Source organism: Muscardinus avellanarius (genome assembly GCF_963383645.1).
Source record: "Muscardinus avellanarius genome assembly, chromosome: 3".
Taxonomy (NCBI): domain Eukaryota; kingdom Metazoa; phylum Chordata; class Mammalia; order Rodentia; family Gliridae; genus Muscardinus; species Muscardinus avellanarius.
In genome coordinates, this window is record NC_137788.1 from 36,890,879 (window position 1) to 36,911,293 (window position 20,415).

Sequence of the window (20,415 nt, forward strand, 5' to 3'; positions counted from 1 at the left end):
CTCCGATCCTGTCTAAAGGGAGTTCTATAAGTTTCCTGGACCTGTGTATCGACCTCTTGCTCTACGTTTGGAAAATTTTCTGCTATTACTTCCTTGAAGAGATTGTTGATCCCTTTGGTTTCACTTTCTTTTCCCTCCTCTATTCCAATTATTCTTAGGTTAGCTCTCTTAAAATGGGCCCATATTTCTTCAATATCAGATTCCTGCTGTCAGATATTTTTTTCTAGATTAGAAACTATGCGTTCATTTTTGGAATGATCATCTTCTAAGAGCGAGATTCTGTTCTCCATGTGTTCTAATCGGTTGTTTGTGCTTTGAATTGAGGCCTTTACTTCATTAATTGCATCCTTTATCTCCTTTTGGCTCTCTCTGAGTTCTTTTTGAAGCACCTCTATTATTTCTACAGTTATTTTCCTGATTTGCTCTTCTAGAAATCTCTGATTTTCTGTTTTATCGAGTTCTGATGTTGTGGGGTTGTGGGCATTCATTGCTCCAGTATTATTCCTCTTTCCCATGATTTCGGAAGTTTGTGCCTTCTCTGGGTTCTTCCCTTGGGTCTCTATGACTTCACTTAAGGTGCTCTGGATCTTGAGTCTGTAGTATCTCAGACCCCACTACTCCTTTACTGGGTTTTATCACAGAGTCTCCGACCCAGGGAGTCGATAGAGGCTGCTTTAGACTGTGGGGGGTGCCAGGTTGCACGTTCTCCTATGGTGTGATATCTCTGCCACCGCCACTCCTCCACTGGGTCAAGTCCCAGGGAGTATAGTACTGGGATTTCTCCTCTGTGGCCCGCAATTTGACTCACTGTTCTTGAGTACACAGATGTAGCTGTACTGGCTTCGCTGAATTCTCTGCTGCTGCCGCCGGTGGCAATATGGCGCCGCTGCTACACCCTCGGCCGTGGGGCTGGTGTTTTTCTTCTTGGTTTTGATTTCCACTCTGAATCCCTCAGTGCTGAGCTCAGCCACTGGGAGCTTTAGATGCTCTCTGCGCCGAGAAATCCCGCCTGGCTGTTCCGCAGCGGCTCACCTCGGCTTGCTGTAGCCGTCCGGTGAATTCCCCGCTGCCGCCGGCAGTAAAGCGCTGCTGCCGCGTCTGTAGCTCTGTTCTCAGTCCGCTTTCTCTCTGGAGCCTGGTGATTTTTTTGTTTCTCTGGTGATGGTGTTTTCTGGCTATGAAAGGCGCTGATTTTGTGGTAATGGAGATTGGTTGTTAGCGGGGCTCTTAAGCCCCGCTTTTCTCGGTCGCCATCTTCCCGGAAGTCTAGAATTTTGTATCTTAAGATATTATGCTTCTTTTTATTTTTCCCATAGGGGGAGAGGTATCATACTACAAAAAAAGTGATGAAACAGGCACACCTATAAATCCTAGTACTTGGGAGGCTGAGACAGGAGGATCCCAAGTTTAAGGCCAACCTCAGCAATTTAGTGATACCCTCAGCAAACAAGTGAAACCCTATTTCAAATAAAAGGGCTGGAGTATGACTCTGAGGTAGAATGCCTCTGGTATAATCTACAGTGCCAAAAAAGAAAAAAAATACAATAGGTGGTGGGTTGGCTTTGACCCATTGGCTGGCCACTGATTTACTGACCGGGAACGCAGCAGGGATACATCTGCATGAGGATTGTTTTCTTATCCCACTAAGGTGTTTTCTCTTCTTGGAACCCTATTACACTCAAATCCTCCTAAATACTTTTATATCTTCTGATATTCCATCTGGAAATAGATTTTTTTTTTTTGCCTTCACTCTATCTTTTAATTATGTCTTCCTGGAATGAGTAGATTGGCCTCCTTGGAACCAGTAGATGGGTTTGTGTTTCCTCTGAGACTTCCCTGCTGCTTGTATCTCCATGACAAAACCTCTTGTCTGTGCTGTGGAGATTATTCATAATACTCATGTGCAAAATCTTGTCTTTTTGCTGCAAGATCTGGAATTCAGGAAGGCAATATTTTTTGATGGTTAAAAACACGGGCTGTGGAGTCAGATTCAGATTTCCGGCCCAGGTCCACATTTTACATCTATACTCTTTTTTTTTTTTTTTTTTTGGTGGTGGTACTGGGGTTCCTGGAAGCCCTTCTACCTCGGGGATACACTCCCAGACCTATTTTTATATACTTTTTATTTGGAAACAAGGTCTCTTAAGCCAGCACGGCTGGCTTTGAACCTGCGCAATCCTCTTGTCTCTGCCTCCCACGCGCGGGGATTACAAGCGTGCGCCACCACGCCCGGCTACATCTATACTCTTTAGTCATTTAACCACCAAGTTTCAGTTTCCCAGCCTAGAGTAGGTACGAGAGTAATTGCCCACGGGTGAGATTCACCCTGACCTGTACCCTTATCAGTGTCTGGTCAGCTGAGGAAGATAAAGCCCCCAAATGTGACCTGGACTCCGCTGGCCTCCTGTTCCACTTCTTTGCTCCATTTCCTCATTCATTTAGCAAATATTTCTTGAGCGCCAACTATATGCTTTGTAAATGGGATAAAGCTGAAAACCACAAACCATATGCACAGCCTCTCACACTCATCTACTATAGTCCTAGTGAATGGTGGGATAAGCGAGAAAGCAAAGGGCATAGGGGGCAGGAGTGCTGGATAGCGTGAGCATCGAACAGATTTTTTTTTTTTTTTTCTGGTGGTACTGGGGTTCCTGGAAGCCCTTCTACCTCCGGGCTACACTCCCAGACCTATTTTATATTTTTGAAACAGGGTCTCTTACGCCAGCGCGGCTGGCTTCGAACCTGCGCGATCCTCCTGTCTCCGCCTTCCAAGCGCGGGGATTACAAACGTGCGCCACCACGCCCGGCTTTTTGTTTGTTTTTTAAAATAAGGATGCCAGGCCAGGCATGGTGGTGCATACCTGTAATACCAGTACTTGGGAGGCTGAGACAGGAGGATCACGGGTTCAAGGACAGCCTCAGCAAGTAGAGAGATTCTCACTGCTACCAACCAAGACATTGTTTCAAAATAAAAATTTTTAAAAATACGACTGGGGTGTAGCTTGGAGATTGAATGTCTCTGAATTCTATCCCCAATGCCACAAAAAAAGGATGACATATTGGTGGTTTTTGCATACATGAATGGGGTGTAAAGAGGATGCCAGGAGTCACCGGGTGTATGGAGCGTGGCTGAGAGAGAGCCCACCCACCAGGCAGTGTTCTGTGCTCTGAGAACATGCTGGTGAACAAGAGATAGCAGAGTATTATCAATAGGCCAAGTTCTTAGTATCTAGGAGGGTAGTGAGTGCTGAGGGAGGAGAGGGAGCAAGGCACAGGAATGTTGTTGAGACTGCGAGTTAAAATGGGACAGTCATGGCCAGGCACAGCGCATGCCTGTAATCCCAGTACTGGGAGGCTGAGACAGGAGGATCGCTGGTTCAAAGCCAGCCTCAGCAACTTAGTGATGATCTCAGCAACTTAGTGAGATCCTATTTCCAAATAAAAAATAAAATAGGTTTGGGGGTGTAGCCTGGAGGTTGAAGGCCCATGAGTTCCATCCCTAGTAACACACACACACACACACACACACACACACACACACACACACACGATGGTCAGGGTCGGACTTGCTGAGAAGGTGACCTTTGAGCAAAGACTGGAGGAAGTGAGGGGGTTAGCCTGTCCCCATCTGGAGGCAGAGCATTGTAGACACAATCCTAGAGAAATGCCAGTGCCGGGAGGATGTGATGCATGGCCCAGGAATGTGCCTGTTATCCCAGAGGACAGCAGAGCCGTCTGGCCACCTTGCAGGGGCCAGACCCCGTGTTCAGGTGTGCGACTCCTGAGCTGATGTGCGACTTCTGGGGGTGGATTTGATTAATGGAAGTTTTATCTCTTCCAGCAGGGTGTGGGTAGGTGCTCTGGCCAGGCGCCTGAGGGTTGCCACAATGTGGTGTTTTATAGTTGCCAGGTGTGCAGGAGCATGGGGACTTTAAAGTTGAGTTTAATTTCATAAGGAATTCCACATAAAGACACAAAGATCTGAAAGCCCAAACCAAGAGCATTTAACCCCCGGAGTCTGGTGAAGACCAGGCCAGTTGTGAAAAACCAATAAAATGGGTCAATCTAAACTACAACTGGAGGAAGCCGGGTATCGTGATGCACACCTGTAATCCCGGCTCCTCGGGAGGCTGAGGCAGGAGGATTACAGATTCAAGGCCAGCCTCGCCATCTTCTCAAAATAAAATAATATGTAGCTGGAGGTAAAAATGCAAATTCCAAAACAGCTCACTAACGTCCTTATGGCTGCCGGGGGAAGTGTCATGAGCACCTACTATGTGCTCAGTTGCATACGAGGCACTTTGTATGTCAGCTCTTCCTCACCAGTCACTTAGATAATCTCATCCTGTCCTGTGACTTTATGTATCTTTTGCACGCTGATGACTGTGCACTAAGTCTCTATCAAGCCTAGTTCGCTCTCCCCACACTCCACACTCATTTATCCAGTGGCCTCCTCACTGGGATGTGTTTCCGGCTTCTCACAGTTAACATGTCCAGAATTAAACTCCAGACTCACTCTCCCACCTCCCAGAATTTTCCCTGTCCCAGAAAATGGCAGCTCCATCCTCCCAATTGCTTGAGTAAAAAACCTTAGCATCATTTTTCAACACTGGGATATAATTAATTGTCTGCAAACCCTATTGGCTTTGCCTTGACCGCAGCGTCTCCAGAGCCAGCCCCTTCTCCCTACCTCCAAACAAAATAGCCATTTTCACGCCGCCGCCAGCGACTGCTCTCCCGGCGGACTCCCCGCTTTTACAGCTGCTCCCTGCGGTCCGCTGTCCTCTTTTCATCGCTCTGACAACAGAGCTGAGAAAGTCAGCTTGAAAGGAAGAAACGCAGTTTTCGTCCCGCTCACTTAGCCCCTGCTCTGAGCCTGCGGCAGGCAGGAAGGAGCCAGGGCCCAGTGGCCCCTCAAGGATGCTCCGCAAGACCTCGCCTCCTTCCTCGAGACCTTGCCTCCCGAGGCGTCCACCGCCTCTCAACAGGCCATCAGCCGGGGCTGGGGTCAGCCTCCGCATGCTGGCCTCAGAGGACATCGAACAGCCACTCCAGCAGGCACGGAGGCGCCGTAATTATGTCTGAATATCGTATAACAGCTACTGAAGAATATCATATAGTCATGTCAGAGTGGTAGGATTGTGAGTACCTACTTCTAAGTATTGTAAAATATATTTGGATTTGGCCTTTTCTCTAATTTATCTCAAACTTTCATTATGAGCTTTAGAGCTCTGGATGTTATTTTCAAAAATTCATTGTATATTAATTTTTGTTTGCCAACCTTTTCTTTAGTTTTTCTCATGGTCTTTTAAAATCTCAACCGTATGGCTGGGCACAGTGGCACACACCTATAATCTCGACTACTTGAGAGGCTGAGGCAGAAAGATTGCAAGTTTAAGGCCAGCCTCAATAACTAGGTGAGACTCCGTCTTAAAATAAAAAATAAAAAGGGTTGGGGATGTGGCTCAGTGGTAAAGCGCCTCTGGGTTCAATCCCTAGTACGAGGAAGGAGGACAAAATCAATTAAACAGTTTCTTTTATAATATATTGATCTGTTTATATAGTCCATATGTAATTAAATAATTTTTTTTTTTTTTTGGTGGTACTGGGGTTCCTGGAAGCCCTTCTACCTCCGGGATACACTCCCATGGGCTACACTCCCAGACCTATTTTTTTTTAACTTTTTTATGCAGAAACAGGGTCTCTTAAGCCAGCGAGGCTGGCTCCAAACCAGCATGATCCTCCTGTCTCCGCCTCCCAAGCACGGGGATTACAAGCATGCGCCACCACACCCGGCTAATAAATATTTGTATAAAAATATATATCTTATAGTCAGCCCTCCAAGAGGTCTGAGGATAGAACATGGCAAGTCTGAGGGATGGGTAGAGACAAAATTGTGTAGGCCTTTAGAGATAACAGGAGGAAGTTCAACATCTTAGAGCCAAAGATGCCCTTAAAGGGTTTTAAGCAGACGTATAGCATAATCAGTTTTCATTCTAGGAAGATAGAGAGCGTGTGTGTGTGTGTGTGTGTGTGTGTGTGTGTGTGAGAGAGAGAGAGAGAGAGAGAGAGAGAGAGAGAGAGAGAGAGAGAGAGAAGGGAATGTATGAGTCCCTTGACCTATACCCCAGCCCTATTTTTTATTTTAAAAACAGGTTCTCACTAAGTTGCCAAGACCAGCATCAGACCTGAAATCCTCTGCTCTCAATTACTGGGATTATAGGTGCATGCCACCACACCTGGCTAGGAAGACGACCTTGCTCTCAGGAAGGTAGATGGATTGAAGGGGCAGGAGTGGGAGAGGAAAGTGTCCATGGGAGGCCATCACAGACATATGGTAGAGCTAACAAAGAAAATAAGCACACCCAAAAGTGGTTCTTTGAAAGAATCAATAAAATTGATAAGCCTCTAGGTAGTCTAAGAAGGGAGAGAGAAGATACAAATTAGTAAGATCAGAGATGATAACAAAAAGATAATAGGTAATATTAAGAAAAACTGTGCTCACAGATTTGATAACTGAGATGAATGGACCAATTTTTTGAAAGACACAAAGTACCAGAACTCACACAAGGAGAAATAGACCATCTGAATAGGACTATATCTACTGAAAAAATGAATCATAACTAATAATCTTCCAAAACAGAAAGCCCCAGGCCCACATGGTTTCACTGGTGTCCAGTAGTGCTGGGTCCATAGATGAAGGCATTGCTACCCATCTCCCTAACGTGTAGGATGGAGGAGCGAGTAGAAGGGCGCAGAAGGAAATACATCAGCTGCTGTGTACAGGTAGATTTGTCTTCCTTTGCACCTCAGTGTGATGTGTGATTATGATGCACTAATAGAAATATAAAAAGAATAAGCCAGGCCTGGTGGCACACACTTGTAATCCCAGCATTCGGGAGGCTGAGACAGGAAGATCACGATTTGTGGACAGCCTCAGCTACTTAGTGAGGACCTCTGCAACTCATTGAGACCCTGTTTCAAAATAAAGAATAAAAAAAATAGAGCTGGGGGTGTAGCTCAGACATAGAATGCTTCTGGGTTTCATCCCCAGTACCACAAAAAAATAAATGAATAAAAAATATAAATAAATAAATATTATGAAAAATTTAAGGGAGAAAATATAAATTCTCTACCATCTGTTCCAGAAAACTGAAGCAAGAGGAGTACTTCCTAATTCATTCTGTGAGGCCAGCATCACCAAAAATCAAAACCAGATAAAAACATATGAAAGGAAATCTACGTGTCCATACCTCTTATGAACGTACTGCAGAAATCCTCAACAAAATATTAGCAAATTGAAATCAGCAGTGTTTAAAAAGAATTACATATCACACCAAGTGAGCTTTAATCCAGGCTAGTTCAAGTTCAACATTAGAAATGAATTAATATATTCCATTATATTAACAGGCTAAAGAAGAAAATCATTCATGACTCTTAAAGGGCTGTTAGCAAACTATGAATAGAGGGGATGAACTTCTTCAGTTTTGTATTTTATAGTATTTTTGTGGCACCAGGAATTGAACCCAAGGACATTCTACCTCTGAGCTACACTCCCAGCCCTATTTGATTTTTATTTGGAAACAGGATCACATTAAGTTGACGAGAGCCTCGCTACTTGCTCACTACCCGCGATCCTTCTGTCTCAGCCGCCCACGTACTGAGAAAACAAGCCAGCACCCCCGCACCCGGCTTAATTTGATTTTTTAAAAAGTACAAAATACCTATCGCTGACATCATGTTTAATGATGGAAAACTAGTTGCTTTTCTGCTAAGATAGAGGGAGAAAAGCAAGGATGTGAAAAAAGCCTCCGCCACTGCTCTTCCACATCACACTGAACATCCACTAAGACAAGGGAAGGAAACGAGAGGCAACAGATGAGGAAGAAGAAAGAAAACTCAGTGTTCACAGATGACATAACTGTCTCACTATTAACCTAGACACGGGCAAAAACTCCTGGAACTAAGGAGCGAGCAAGGTAGCAAGGTTGCAGGATACAAGGTTAATATGCAAAAGGTAATTCCTTTTTTATATACCATCAATGAACAACTGGAATTTCAAATTAAAAGTAGTATCATTTACATTAGCACCAAAAGGAAAGAAGGAATAAAGGAGAAAGAAGTAAATACTTAGGGATAAATCTGAGAAAGTGTGTGTGTGTGTGTGTGTGTTTGTGTGCGTGTGTATGAAGAAAATTATAAAACTCTAACAAAAGAAGACAAAGATTAAAATTAATGGAGAGATGCTCCATGTTCTTTGACCCAGTACTGGTAAGATTAGTTTTTTTTCCCACTTGATCTATAGTTTCAGTGTAAAATCTCAGCAAATTATTTTGTGGATATCAATAACTTTATTTTAAAGTTTATATGGAGGAGCAGAAGACTCAGAATAACCAACTGCTGACCAGAAGTTGCAGGGCTAATACTGTCTGGCTTCAGATTTAAAGTTACATAGTGAAGACAGTACGGGTTCAAGCGAGGTGTGCCGTATGAATCTTTGAATCCCATTATGTTTATAATTAAGCCTCACAAAAACCTGGAAGCGCTTTAAATGCATAGCTCAGTGACAGAAATCAGTCTGGAAAGGCTACTGTGTGAATTCAACTATGTGACGTTCTAGAAGAGGCAAAACTCTGGGAACGATGAAGATCGGTGATTGCCAAGTAAAAAGAAGAGGAGAAGGATGAATGGGTGTATTAAGTGTTTGCTTAAGCCACAGCATAAACCCAGGCACAATGCTGGTATTGCTCAGTAATTGCTTATTACATGCCTCTACTTTCTATTTTTCTGATTCTCTCAAATCCATAGAACCTTTTAATACAAAAAAATGACTTGTAATATAAATTGTGGATTTAGTTAATAATAATAGTATCAGTGTTGCTTCATTAATTATAACAAATTTACCATACTAATGCAAGATATTAATAATAGGGGAGAGTGTGAGGAGAGGCAGGAGGCATATAGGAACTCCATTCTATATGCTCAGTTTTATGAAAATCTAAGACTATTAAAAAATAAAGTGTATTTTGTGTGTGTGTGTGTGTGTGTGTGTGTGGTACTGGGGTTCCTGGAAACCCTTCTACCTCCGGGCTACACTCCCAGACCTATTTTTATATTTTTATTTGGAAACAGGGTCTCTTAAGCCAGCGCGCACGGCTGGCTTCGAACCTGCGCAATCCTCCTGTCTCCGCCTCCCAAGCGCAGGGATTACAAGTGTGCGCCACCACGCCTGGCTGTGTATTAATTTTTTTTAAAAGACTACCCCCCCTCTGGGGGTTATATAAAAATATAAAATAGGTCTGGGAGTGTAGCCCGGAAGTAGAAGGGCTTCCAGGAACCCCAGTACCACCACCAAAAAAAAAAAAAAAAGACTACCCCTAACAACCAAGGGTTTTGAAATCAGAAAAAAAGAAATCATATTAATTTTTTTTTGCATGTGTGTGGTATGGGGATTAAACCCAGGGGCATTCTACCTCTGAGCTACATTCTCAGCTCTATTTTCTATTCTTTATTTTGAAACAGGGTCTCACTAAGTTGCGGAGGGCCTCACTAAGTAGCTCAGGCTGGCTGTGAACTGTGATCCTCCTGTCTTATCCACCCAAATGCTGGGATTACAAGCATGCACCACCAAACCCGGCTGTTTTTTTTGTTTTGTTTTGTTTTTGTTTTTTTTAATGTGTGTGTGTTACTAGGGATTGAACCAGGAGCACTCTACCTGTGAGCAACACCCCCAGCCCTTTCAAACTCTTTGTTTTGAAATGGGATCTTTCCAGGTTGCTGAGAATTTAGCTAAGTTGCTGAGGCTGTCCTTGAACCTGTGATCCTCCTGTTTCAGCACCCCTTGCCCCCCCCCAACCTAGTACTAGAATTACAGGCGTGCACTACCATACCCGACTGAAAATGTGTTCGTTTTTTTTTTTTTTTTAACTAGGCTGGGGGTGTAACTCAGTGGTAGAGTATGTGCTTAGCATATGAGAGACCCTGGTTCAATCACCAGCGACCAAAGTAAATAAAATGAAATAATAAGTAAGTCAGCAACAACCAAGAACTTTGAAATCAGAAAGTCCTTTATTCAAATCTTCCTCCTAAAGCTTATGAGTTGCGTTTCTATATTTTCTTGTTCATAATACGGTGAGGATAATATGTATTATACAGAGCTGTTTGAAGAATAACAATGCAAAATATAAGACAAAATCAAAACCCCTGGTATTGTTTAATAATTGCTTACTATATTCTTCCACTTCTTAGCATTTTGCTCCCCTGAATATCTCTTACAGGAAGGTTTCCTTCCTCTTCATATCCACTGCGACCCCTTGATCCAGGGCTCATTTCTCTCTTGGACCTCTGTGTGCCACTCCTCTGCAGGAAAGCCCTCAGACCAGCGTTTCCTCTCCCACTGGCAGTGCCCCTCTCGTGCCAGGCTGCCTTCTCCTCTGTACATAGAGTGTCCTCTGCTGAGAATGCCCTGTCACCCCTCATTTCCGAGGCTGTGATCACCACCCCATCTCCCCACACCTGAGCTATCTCGGGTTGCATTTGGCCTTGAAGGTTCCTATTATTTACTTACCTTCTTGCCTACTGGATTGCAGGTCCCCCCAGAGCGCCCTGGGTGGCAGGGTTCCCGAGCCCTCCTGAAGATCTCTCCTTTCATTTTTGAAGTGTACCGTACCATAATTCTGTACCGTAATACATATGCGTTGTTTTGATACGGCCTTCCTCAGATCTTCAGGTACCTTCATTGCTTCAAGAAGATGCCTGTGTTGATGCTGTGGCTTGAGTACCCCTCGCCTTTATCATATGACCCCTGGACTATGCCACCCACTCTCAGGAGCCTGGCTTCGTAGGTTTAGGGACAGTGTTATCTGAAGTCATGGTAATGACCTCTGTCATGTGCTGGGACTGACAGAAACCCTGGACATAAGTCTTCTCTTTACTTAACAGAAGAGAACTGATGAGATGGAGCCCTCCGTGGGGCTCACATAGGTGCTGGGGTACCAATGGATGACAAGCCCTTACACGCAGAGTGGTCCTCCTGCTCTACCCCCAAAGTGTCCTGGCCTCCCAGCCTAACAGGCAGAAGTTTGGAGACAGCCAGACGGGATGGAGAGAAAAATTCAAATGGGGAAAGTGAAAGGGATAGATGTTTCCACCTTAAATTAATGAAACTATTGTAATTCAGATAAACCTCGAAGGAATGGTGAAAGCAGAAGTCAAATATTACCACAGTAGGAAGAGGGGCTGACATTTGGATAACCTTTCAAAGAGCAACCGCCCCACATGAGGGCAGTGTTCATCGATCTTCCCCTCAGCCCTACGACGTAGACATTGGAGTAGTATTTTTAAGAGTTGAGGAAACCAGTTGTTTTATCTGACATTACACAGTTAATAAGTGGAAGAGCTAGCTACTCTAATCCCAATCTTCTTAGCAATTGCTCCTTTTTACCAAGGAAAGCAAAGGTTTTGGTAAAAATGAAAGATGTATTTTGGAGTCAGTTTCCCATGTCAAAAATGAAAATAATATGCTTATTGTAGGGCTCCTCCAAGGGTATGCAAGGCCCCAGCCAAATCTTTTTTGTAAGACTTCTGCCTATACAAACCAGTTGGTGGATCCAAGCGCTGTGTGATGGCTTACTGATGAGGATTTAGACCAATAGGCAGAGAAGAGATACTTTGGCATTTGTTATCCCATCGGCTTAAAGATTCTCAGTTGTATCCAGACACCATTTCTTTCTGTTTGGTTTGGTTTGGGGTTTGGGTTTTTGTTTGTTTGGTTGGTTGGTTGGCTTTGCTACTGGGGCATTCTACCTCTGAGCTACACTCCCAGCCCTTTTTATTCTTTGGACGTTTCTGAGAGTTTCACTAGGTTGCTAAGTGTGGCCTTGAACCTGTGACCCTCCTGTTCCAGCCTCCTAAGTCCTGGGCTTACAGAAATGCGCTACCACACCTGGCTCTTATTATTATCAGATACTTCCTTCCTGGCAACTTTTATATCCTGCCACAAGAAACAAGCAGCAGCGCTCTTAGTACTCAAAGTGGCACGGTGGATGAAAATGTCTCTTACCTTCTCCGGAGGCGTGCGCTCCAGCTGCTGACATCTGGCTCAGCCTGCTGCCTTATCCTTCCTGATGCCCGTGAACACTGCCTTCCAGTGACGGTCACAGGCTGCGGCTGCTTTGTTGATAATGACCACAAATGCAAGTGTTAGGCAGAGTGTGCCGGGAAATGTAGATGGAAATGAGTTTTCTTCTTGGGTTAAATTTGTCATGGGAAATTTTAATAGTGTGAGCGTAGGGCAGCACATCTTCCAACCATGTTGTCTCTTGGGCTTTCAGTCCCTCGCGCCTGGGCGACATGTGGAAGCTGAGTTGCTTAACTGGGTGCGCTATTGAGCATACAGCTTGCGCTCAGTAGATCTTAACTCCATAGTTCTTTTTACTAATCCCCAGAATTATTTATGTAAGTTTTGGGTTTTTTTTTTGTTTTGTTTGTGTTTTATGGTGCTGAAGATTGACCCTAAGGGCATTCTACCTCTGATCTACATACTCAGCTGTGTGTGTGTGTGTGTGTGTGTGTGTGTGTGTGTGTGTGTGTGTGTGTGTTTTACTGGGGATTGAATCCAGGGACATTCTACCTTGAAGCCACACCTCCAGCCATTTTTCTTTTTCTTTCTTTCTTTTCTTTTTCTTCTTTTTGTGGTACTGGGAATGGAACTCAGGGGCATTCAACCTCCAACCTATGCCCAAGTCTTATTTTTTTAGTCTTTTTATTTTTTGAGACAGGGTCTCACTGAGTTGCGAAGGGTCTTGCTAAGTAGCTGAAGCTGTCAGTGAACTGTGATCACCCGGTCTCTCTCTGCCTCCCAAATGCAATTTGGGAAGATTACAAGCAGGTGCCACCATGCCCGGCCTATATTTTGTTTTGAAACGGAGTCTCTCTAGGTTGCTGAGAGTCTCACTGGGTTGCTGAGGCTGGTCTTGAACCTTTAATCTTCCTATCTCAGCCTCCCAAATACTGGGATTACAGGTGTGCACCACTATGCCTGACTATTTTTGTTTTTTAAAGAAATGAGGCATAGAAAATGGATGTGGTGATGCCTACGTATAATCCCAGAACTTGGGAGGCTGACACAGGAGGATTGTGGGTTTGTGGCCAACCTTAGCAACTTAGTAAGGCTGTCAGTAACTTAGTGAGACATTATTTCCAAATAATAAAGGTGGGGGTATAGCTTGGAGGTAGAATGCCCTTGAGTTCAATCAGTAGCGCACACATGTGTGCACACGCGCACGCACGCACACACACACACACACACACACACACACACACACATGAGGCATGAAAACAAAGTTGAGTTGCTGTAGTCACAGCAGGGCCTGGTGAAGCCTCAGTGACAACTGTCGTGCAGCATGGATTGAGGTGCTGGGCTGGATTCTTGGGGCGCATCCTTCCAGCCAAGGTAAAGGGTATTGCAAGGCTGGAGACAAACCACAGCAGCATGAGTCTCAGAATCACTGATGAGACAGGAAAGTGAGTCAGGTGTGGTGACACATACCTGTAATCCCAGTACTTGAGAGGCTACAGATTCAAAGCCAGCATGTAGCCGGGCGTGGTGGTGCACGCTTGTAATCCCAGCACTTGGAAGGCTGAGACAGGAGGATCACACAGGTTCGAAGCCAGCCTCAGCTACTTAGGCTCTCAGCAACCTAGTGAGACCCTGTTTCCAAATAAATTATAAAATAGGGCTGGGGTGTAGCCCGGAGGTAGAAAGCCCCTGGGTTCCATCCCCAGTAACACACACACACACACACACACACACACACACACAAGCCAGCATGTAGTAACTTATTAAGATCCTTTTTATTTTATTATTTATTTGTTTGTTTGTTTATTGCGGTACTGGGGATAGAACCCAGGGACATGCTACCTCTGAGCTACACCCCAGCCCTATTTTTAATTCTTTATTTGGGAACAGAGTCTTACTGAGTTGCAAAGGGCCTCACTAAGTAGCTGGGGCTGGCCGCGAATCACGATCCGAGAGCTGAGCAGAAGCCCGGGTCTTCCCTGGCGGCCACAAAGAGTGAAGGGCACGCAAGGCCCAGAGCCCCGCTGTGTGTGTGTGGGGGGGGGGGCTACACGGAGGACGTGCTGGGAGAGCCTGCATGTCTCGGGTGACCGGGCCAGGCAGCGACAGTCAGGGGAGGCAGAAGTGTCCTTAAGGAGAGGAGCCTCCAGCCGGAGCTGGAGAGGAGCTCCACGTGCTCAGCGCCTCCCTCACAGAAAGGCCAGTTCAGAAAAACACCAGAACAGAAATGTGTAATGGGGATCAGATAAGATCACCAGAGCCAAGCAAACCGCGTCTGCCATTTGCAAGTCCCATTCCCGTTCCCGCCAGTGCCCCCAGCGCGGTGACATCGGCCAGTGTTGAGGTGGTCCATTTTGTCAAGCAGCGTGCTAGGTGTTATACACGCGGTTTTCTTTTCTTATAATTAGTACCTGGAGCGCAGTGTCACCAAATTAGCATGTGTCACAAGGAAGGGGGCACAGAGAGCTTATCTGAGTTCAAGTTGTCTCTGAGATGGTTGTAGAAATCAGACTGTAGCTACAGGATATCCGTCACTGATCTGTGGAGTCCTCAAGCATCACCCTCAAAGTCCCTTCCCCATTCTTCCCCTCCGTCCCCACCTCTCCCTCACACATGCTATTGACCTTCCGAGTCCAGGTGACCAATGGAGTGTTACCCAACCTTTTGTCTGGTAGTTACACATTTTATACCGCATATGCTATGCAAAATTACATGATCTCTAACAGAAAGGTTTTGTGTGTGTGTATGTGATACTGTGGATTGAACCCAGAGGCATTCTAACTCCAAGATACACCCCCAGCCCTTTTTGTTGTGGTGGTTCTGAAACAAAGTCTCACTAGGTTGCTGAGAGGCTCACTAAAGTGCTGAGGCTGACCTAGAACCTGCGTTTCTCCTGTCTCAGCCTCCCATGTACTGGGATTACAGGCCTGCGCCACCACACCTGGCACAGAGATATTTAAATAGATAATTACTCATCAATGTATGGAGTGCTCAGCGGTAACTGCGTCCTGGTTCCAGGCCAGTGTCTGGCACATCACAGCAAGACTGTCACAGTTAGCACATACTGAGTGACGTCTAGATGCCAGGCGTTGTCCTAGGTGCCAGCCCATATCTGCAGCACATTCCTTCTGATGGTTTTATGAAATAAAAACAAGTATAATCTCAGTTCTTTTTTCGTATGTGTGTGGTACTGGGGTTCCTGGAAGCCCTTCTACCTCAGGGCTACACTCCCAGACTTATTTTTATGTTTTTTATTTGAAAACAGGGTCTCTTAAACCAGCGTGGCTGGCTTTGAACCTGCGCGATCCTCCTGTCTCCACCTCCCAAGCGCGGGGATTACAAGCGTGCGCCACCACGCCCGGCCATAATCTCAGTTTTAAAGATGTGGAAATTAAGGGAACAGAGCAATTCAGTGACTTGCCTCAAATCACACAGCTGGTCAGGAAAGGATAGAGCCTGGATAAAGACCCAAGCAGAGCAACTCCACTGCTGGTAAAGCCAGCCGTGTTAGGTGGATGAGAGGATGGAGAGGAGGGAGGAGGAGAGAAGCGGGTGTGGGGACGAGCATGTGTGGGGCTGAGGGGCTGCTGGGATCCGGGGTGGGTGGATTGTTGGGCCTGAAGGAGAAGCACAACGTCCTGAGGACACTTCAACCGAGGAAGTGTTTGCGACCCAGCCTTGGCAGGTAAAGGAGCAGAGGTGAGGCCAACCTGCCCACTCTATGCTAGATCCTTCCCTTTTCTACCTTCTCAAAGAAGGCCTCCCACAGCGGCCTCATCTCCTGCACCAGGAGTGTTTCTTTTATTCTGATGAACTTATAAATATGATAAAATATTTTCAAACCACACCCCACTCTCTTTACCCTGCTGTCTCTTGCTAGGTGGCTGAGACTGTCTTCACACCTGTGATCCTCCTGTCTCAGCCTCCCAAGTAATGGGATTACAAGTCCTGTTTTCTCTTAGATGTGGTAGAATCACACTCTAGCAAAACAGCCCTTGTCCAGGTCAGCAGTGACCTCACATTGCCAACTCCAGCATCCCTTCCCTCGGCAACGGGCACCTTCTCTCCTGGTTACTTCTCTGTCTCGCCTGCTGCTCCTCCTGCCTCTCACAATGCCAATGCCCTGAATGCACAGGAGTCAGGGCACCCTCGCTCCTTGTGACCGGGTCCAGACTTGAGCCGGGTGCTCGGGCCTCCCTGTGCCTGCTGCTCGTCTCTGCCACCTCTGTCACAAAGCACTCACAGGCTGCTCTCACCCCTCCTCACCAGGTCCTGGGAACGGCACAGCCCCCGCTGATACCAGGACGCTGAGAATCAGATTTCTCATCACTTCCTAAAGGCCACACAACTCATCCCTGTCTCTCTAAAAGGTTCTGAACCCAGACCTGACGCTCTTTCCTTTCACAACCCTTTGCTCGACCTGGTTCCTCAAGCTCGGGCCTGGGTGAAGCCGGGAGCGGAAGCGGCTCCCACGCTGGCGTCTGGGTTTCCTCTGGAGAGCGCGTGGTGTGCGCTCTTCACCCCGGGGCTCGGCAGTCACGTTCGCAGCACAATGGGCGCTCTTACTGGTTGAAATGCTAAGTCTCCTCAAAGGAAAGGCCAGCTGTGGAGCAGGAGAAGAACAAGGGCCGAGTGACTGGATCAGACATCTGGGGCCTCCTGGCATTTGGAGTGTTGAGTGCCGTAGAGAAACTAACTATTCTGGCTCAAGGGAGTTGGCAGCCATTAATCTTGGTGGTTTTGACCGCCATCTGCCCCAGAGGTCCCAGGCTGCTGAATGACTCAGAATCTTCAACACTCCCCCTATTCTTCTCTCACTGGGACAGTCAGGAGGCTATTTCTCAGGCATTTTAATTTGGTAATAATTGACATGGCCTACTGTACCCAGAGTTGCTTTCCAGATGCGGCGTTGATTGGCACTTATCATCCTGGGTATTCCGCTACCTTGCGCGGCCGTGCTGGGCTCTGGCTTCCCACCCCCCAGCTGCCCAGCACCCGCCTCCCCAACTTGGGTGATCTGGGAGCGCTGCGCAGCCCACAGCCCTTTTCCTTCTCCAAGAGCTGAGGCCATGCGCTATGTGGAGGAAGATGTGGCCAGCGGTTTGTCTGTTGTGCGTTTAGTTCTGCGACACTCTGGGTTAAGAAGGGCAGCCGCCATCCGCCTTCCAACTTCTTTGTGAAACTTTCTGGAATTCACAGAGACCACAGAAACTCGCAGTACAAGGAGGACAAGCAGACATGGGGGGTTGGGAGACAGGGCAGGAAGGGACTCAAAATGCCGCACTTCTGTGTACATGCTTTCAAAGGCAGGTGTGGCCTTCTTGACTCTCTTCTCTGCCCACCTCTGGCCGTGTCAAGCACTCCTGTGCTGGCGCTGGGCCCTGGGCCATCCTGCGGTCACGCTGCTGCTAGTGCTGTGTCTACAGTTCCTGCCTGGTGATAGAAACTGGGGCCGCAGAGCCCTGAACCAGCCGCGTGACGCAGGGAGGCTCGCGTGTGAATTCCTCACTCCTGGCACCCGCTCACGGGGTTGTCGGGAGGAGTAACTGAGGACAGTCTAGAATGCTTCAGTCATTGTGCCTCGTCCAAAAGCTTCCAGTAAGTTCAGTAACTGCACTGAAGGTTATATTGCATTTCCAACATGCAGTTGTTTACATAAGAAAATGTTGCTTTACTTTGCTTTGTTTTTGCCTACCAAATAAATTCTCAGCTTGTCACTCTGCATTTACATTGCAAGCTTTGGATTCTGTTGGTAGGGAAGGCTTAAAAATGGAGATTTCTAAAAGAAATGTCTGGATACAGATGAATTTCTATACTGAATGAGCTGTTAACTTGTATACGGCCCTGGACCAAACCCCTTGGGCATGAATCAGACTCAACACCCAGACAGAGGGTGGCATCACCATTTCAGGCTCTCCAGTACAGATGCTGCGCCCTCCCCCACACCCTGTCCCTGCAGAGAGCAGTGCTGAGGGCAGACTTGCCATCAGACCCAGCCCTCAGAGCAGCTGGGCTCCAGGGAGCTGGCAGGAGGCCCAAGGGTGGGGGCAGAGGAGGGTGGGACTCAGAACTGGCAGTAGCCAGGCTTGCTCAGGGGCCCCAGCGCAGGGTCACTCGCCGGGGTCACTGGTGCACTCAGTGGTGGCCTGGTCTCTAGACCACTCAGCGCAGAGCTTTGGTGGAGGCCATCACTCCAGCCCCACACGGGACACATAAGGACACTGAGACCCAACAATATGGGATGGCGAGGCTGTCGTCACATAGCAGCAAACTCAGAGTTAGAACACAGTCTCCCAAAAAGAGTTCTGCGCTCTGCGGCCGAGAGTGCAGGGTGAGACTGTTGGGTCATTTTGTTCCTCAGAGAGCTATTTATTTATAAAGTACCAGAGGCATAAGCCAGGAGGAGGAGAGGGAGTCATCAGGTATAGAACAGGAAAGTATCCTCAACCAAGTCATAACAGCTGCTCAACAGAACAAAACACGCTTACTATGTCTGTATTCAGGCCTCCATGTATGGTTCCCACTGGGTGGGTCGGTATGGCGGAGAAGATAAAAGCAGAGGAGGCTGCGCAGGTGGAAAGGCAGTGCCCTGGCTGTCCAGCCTAAGTGGCCTCTCCCGCAGCGAGCCAGGCACCGTCGTCCAGCCCTGCAACCTGGACTGAGGTCCTCATTGTCTTGGTATCTAGCTTACTGCGAAGATTCTGTGAAACTAAGAATATTTCTTTTACGGGTTCCACCAAGGGGCCTTGCCTATTATCTGTCTATTCTCGGAATTTGAGGATTTTTTTTTAACCCCAAAAGCCTTAGTATGGAAAAGGTCCTGAAGTGCTGATTATACAGAACAAAGTACTGAAGGTTTTAGCCCTGCAGCTCTTGGTGGACTAAGGACCCAGGGACCACTCAGTGCCTGCAGGCTGTGACTTTATTTCTCTTCCCCACAGGCCTGCTGAGTTAGCCACCAAGTACGCAAACTTTTCAGAGGGAACTTGCAAGCCAGGCTATGCATCAGCCCTGATGACTGCCATCTTCCCCCGGTAAGTGCTGCTGTCTCCTCCCCTTGCCTAGGCAGCCTGGGCAGCCCTGGAGTCAGAAACGCAGCCATTGAGGGCACCACGCTCTCTTGAGGAATCATGGGATTCTTCCCTCCTATGTCCAGGACTCTGTAGGTGCCTGGAAAGGCCTTAGCTGTGGTTGGTCCCACCCAGCCCTGCTTGTGCTCTGCCACACCTCCGCCCACCTGTCTCTGGGAGCTGCACCTGACCAGGTAGCTGGCTTCCAGGAGGGAGGGAGGAGGGAGCGCCTACAGTCACCCATGGAAGCCCGGCATCCAGAGCAGCCGGGCCAGGCTGCCAAGGCAGACACTTCTAGAATCAGTGGCCAAAGCCAGGACCCACAAACTGAATTCAGGGAGGCATGTAGACACCAATAAAGCAGGGGATAAAGAATCATTTCTGAGGCCGAGTTTTGCACCTTCCTCGGTTTTGCACTTGGGGTTTCCAGTTCCCTTTGTCTCTGTGCCTGATGGGACTTGCTTGTTTTGCAGATTTCTTTCTTTCCTGAAGCCTTGGTGTGGGAAAGCGGTAAAAGACCCAACATTGTCTTATCTTGTTTCCACATACCTTGAGACTCAGGGTCATTTTGTTTCGTCAGAAAGTGCTGGGAGCAGCTGTATCGTGGTTGGGTGGCTACAGCGGTGGTCTAGAGAAGTGATGGGGCTTCCACCCCTGAGGGGCTGGAGGAAGGGCTGCACAGGACCCTCTTGGCGTGGGGATGTAGCAGGTAGGCCAGGAGGACTCCTGGGGGTGGCTCTACCCACTACAGGAGAGATTTGCCTCCCATCCTTAGAAGGCTGAGGGTAGGGCACACAACGCACTTGCAAAGGAATGCTGAGCTACAGCAGGCCTCAAAGTCAGTCTACGATATTTAGCCATAAATGCCTTTTTTTGTCCGGTGAGAGCCACCCTGCTTAATGCCTTGTGGACAGCAGGGGCCATGCTGCCGAGAGCCTGGCACACAGATTTCTGCCTGAGATCTGCCTTCTGAATTCACTCCCAATACTGTGCTTCCTCCAGTGATTTATTGAACACCTCTAAAGCATTTCATACTGTGTTCTGTATTGTTATACATTTTTGCAAGCATACACAACTCTGTCCCCTAGCCCAGGCACCCATGAGTTTCCTTGACCTGTATATAGATTTCTTCTATTTTTCCTAATTGAGAGTAATACAAATATGGGTATTTAAAAAAACTCACTAGTTTTTGCATATTAGGGAAAACATCTGAATTTTATTTTTTTTTGTGCTATTTCCCTGTGGATGCACCACTGCTGGCTCCGA

The 20,415-nt window shown here is 47.1% G+C and overlaps 1 protein-coding gene across 14 annotated transcripts in view; it reads left to right on the top strand.

The window, feature by feature from the left end:
- The window catches only part of ST3GAL3 (ST3 beta-galactoside alpha-2,3-sialyltransferase 3), a gene marked incomplete at both ends in the record, with an annotated part of 197,677 nt that overhangs the window by 103,646 nt on the left and 73,616 nt on the right, over positions 1 to 20,415 (top strand). For 12 of the 14 annotated variants that reach the window (XM_080693225.1, XM_080693231.1, XM_080693233.1 and 9 more), the window contains one exon: positions 19,021 to 19,113. The exons of the other annotated variants lie outside the window; for them this stretch is intronic. In XM_080693225.1, coding sequence (XP_080549351.1) covers positions 19,021 to 19,113 — 93 coding nt within the window. The remainder of the gene's footprint in view (positions 1 to 19,020; positions 19,114 to 20,415) is intronic. 14 annotated transcript variants of the gene reach the window in all.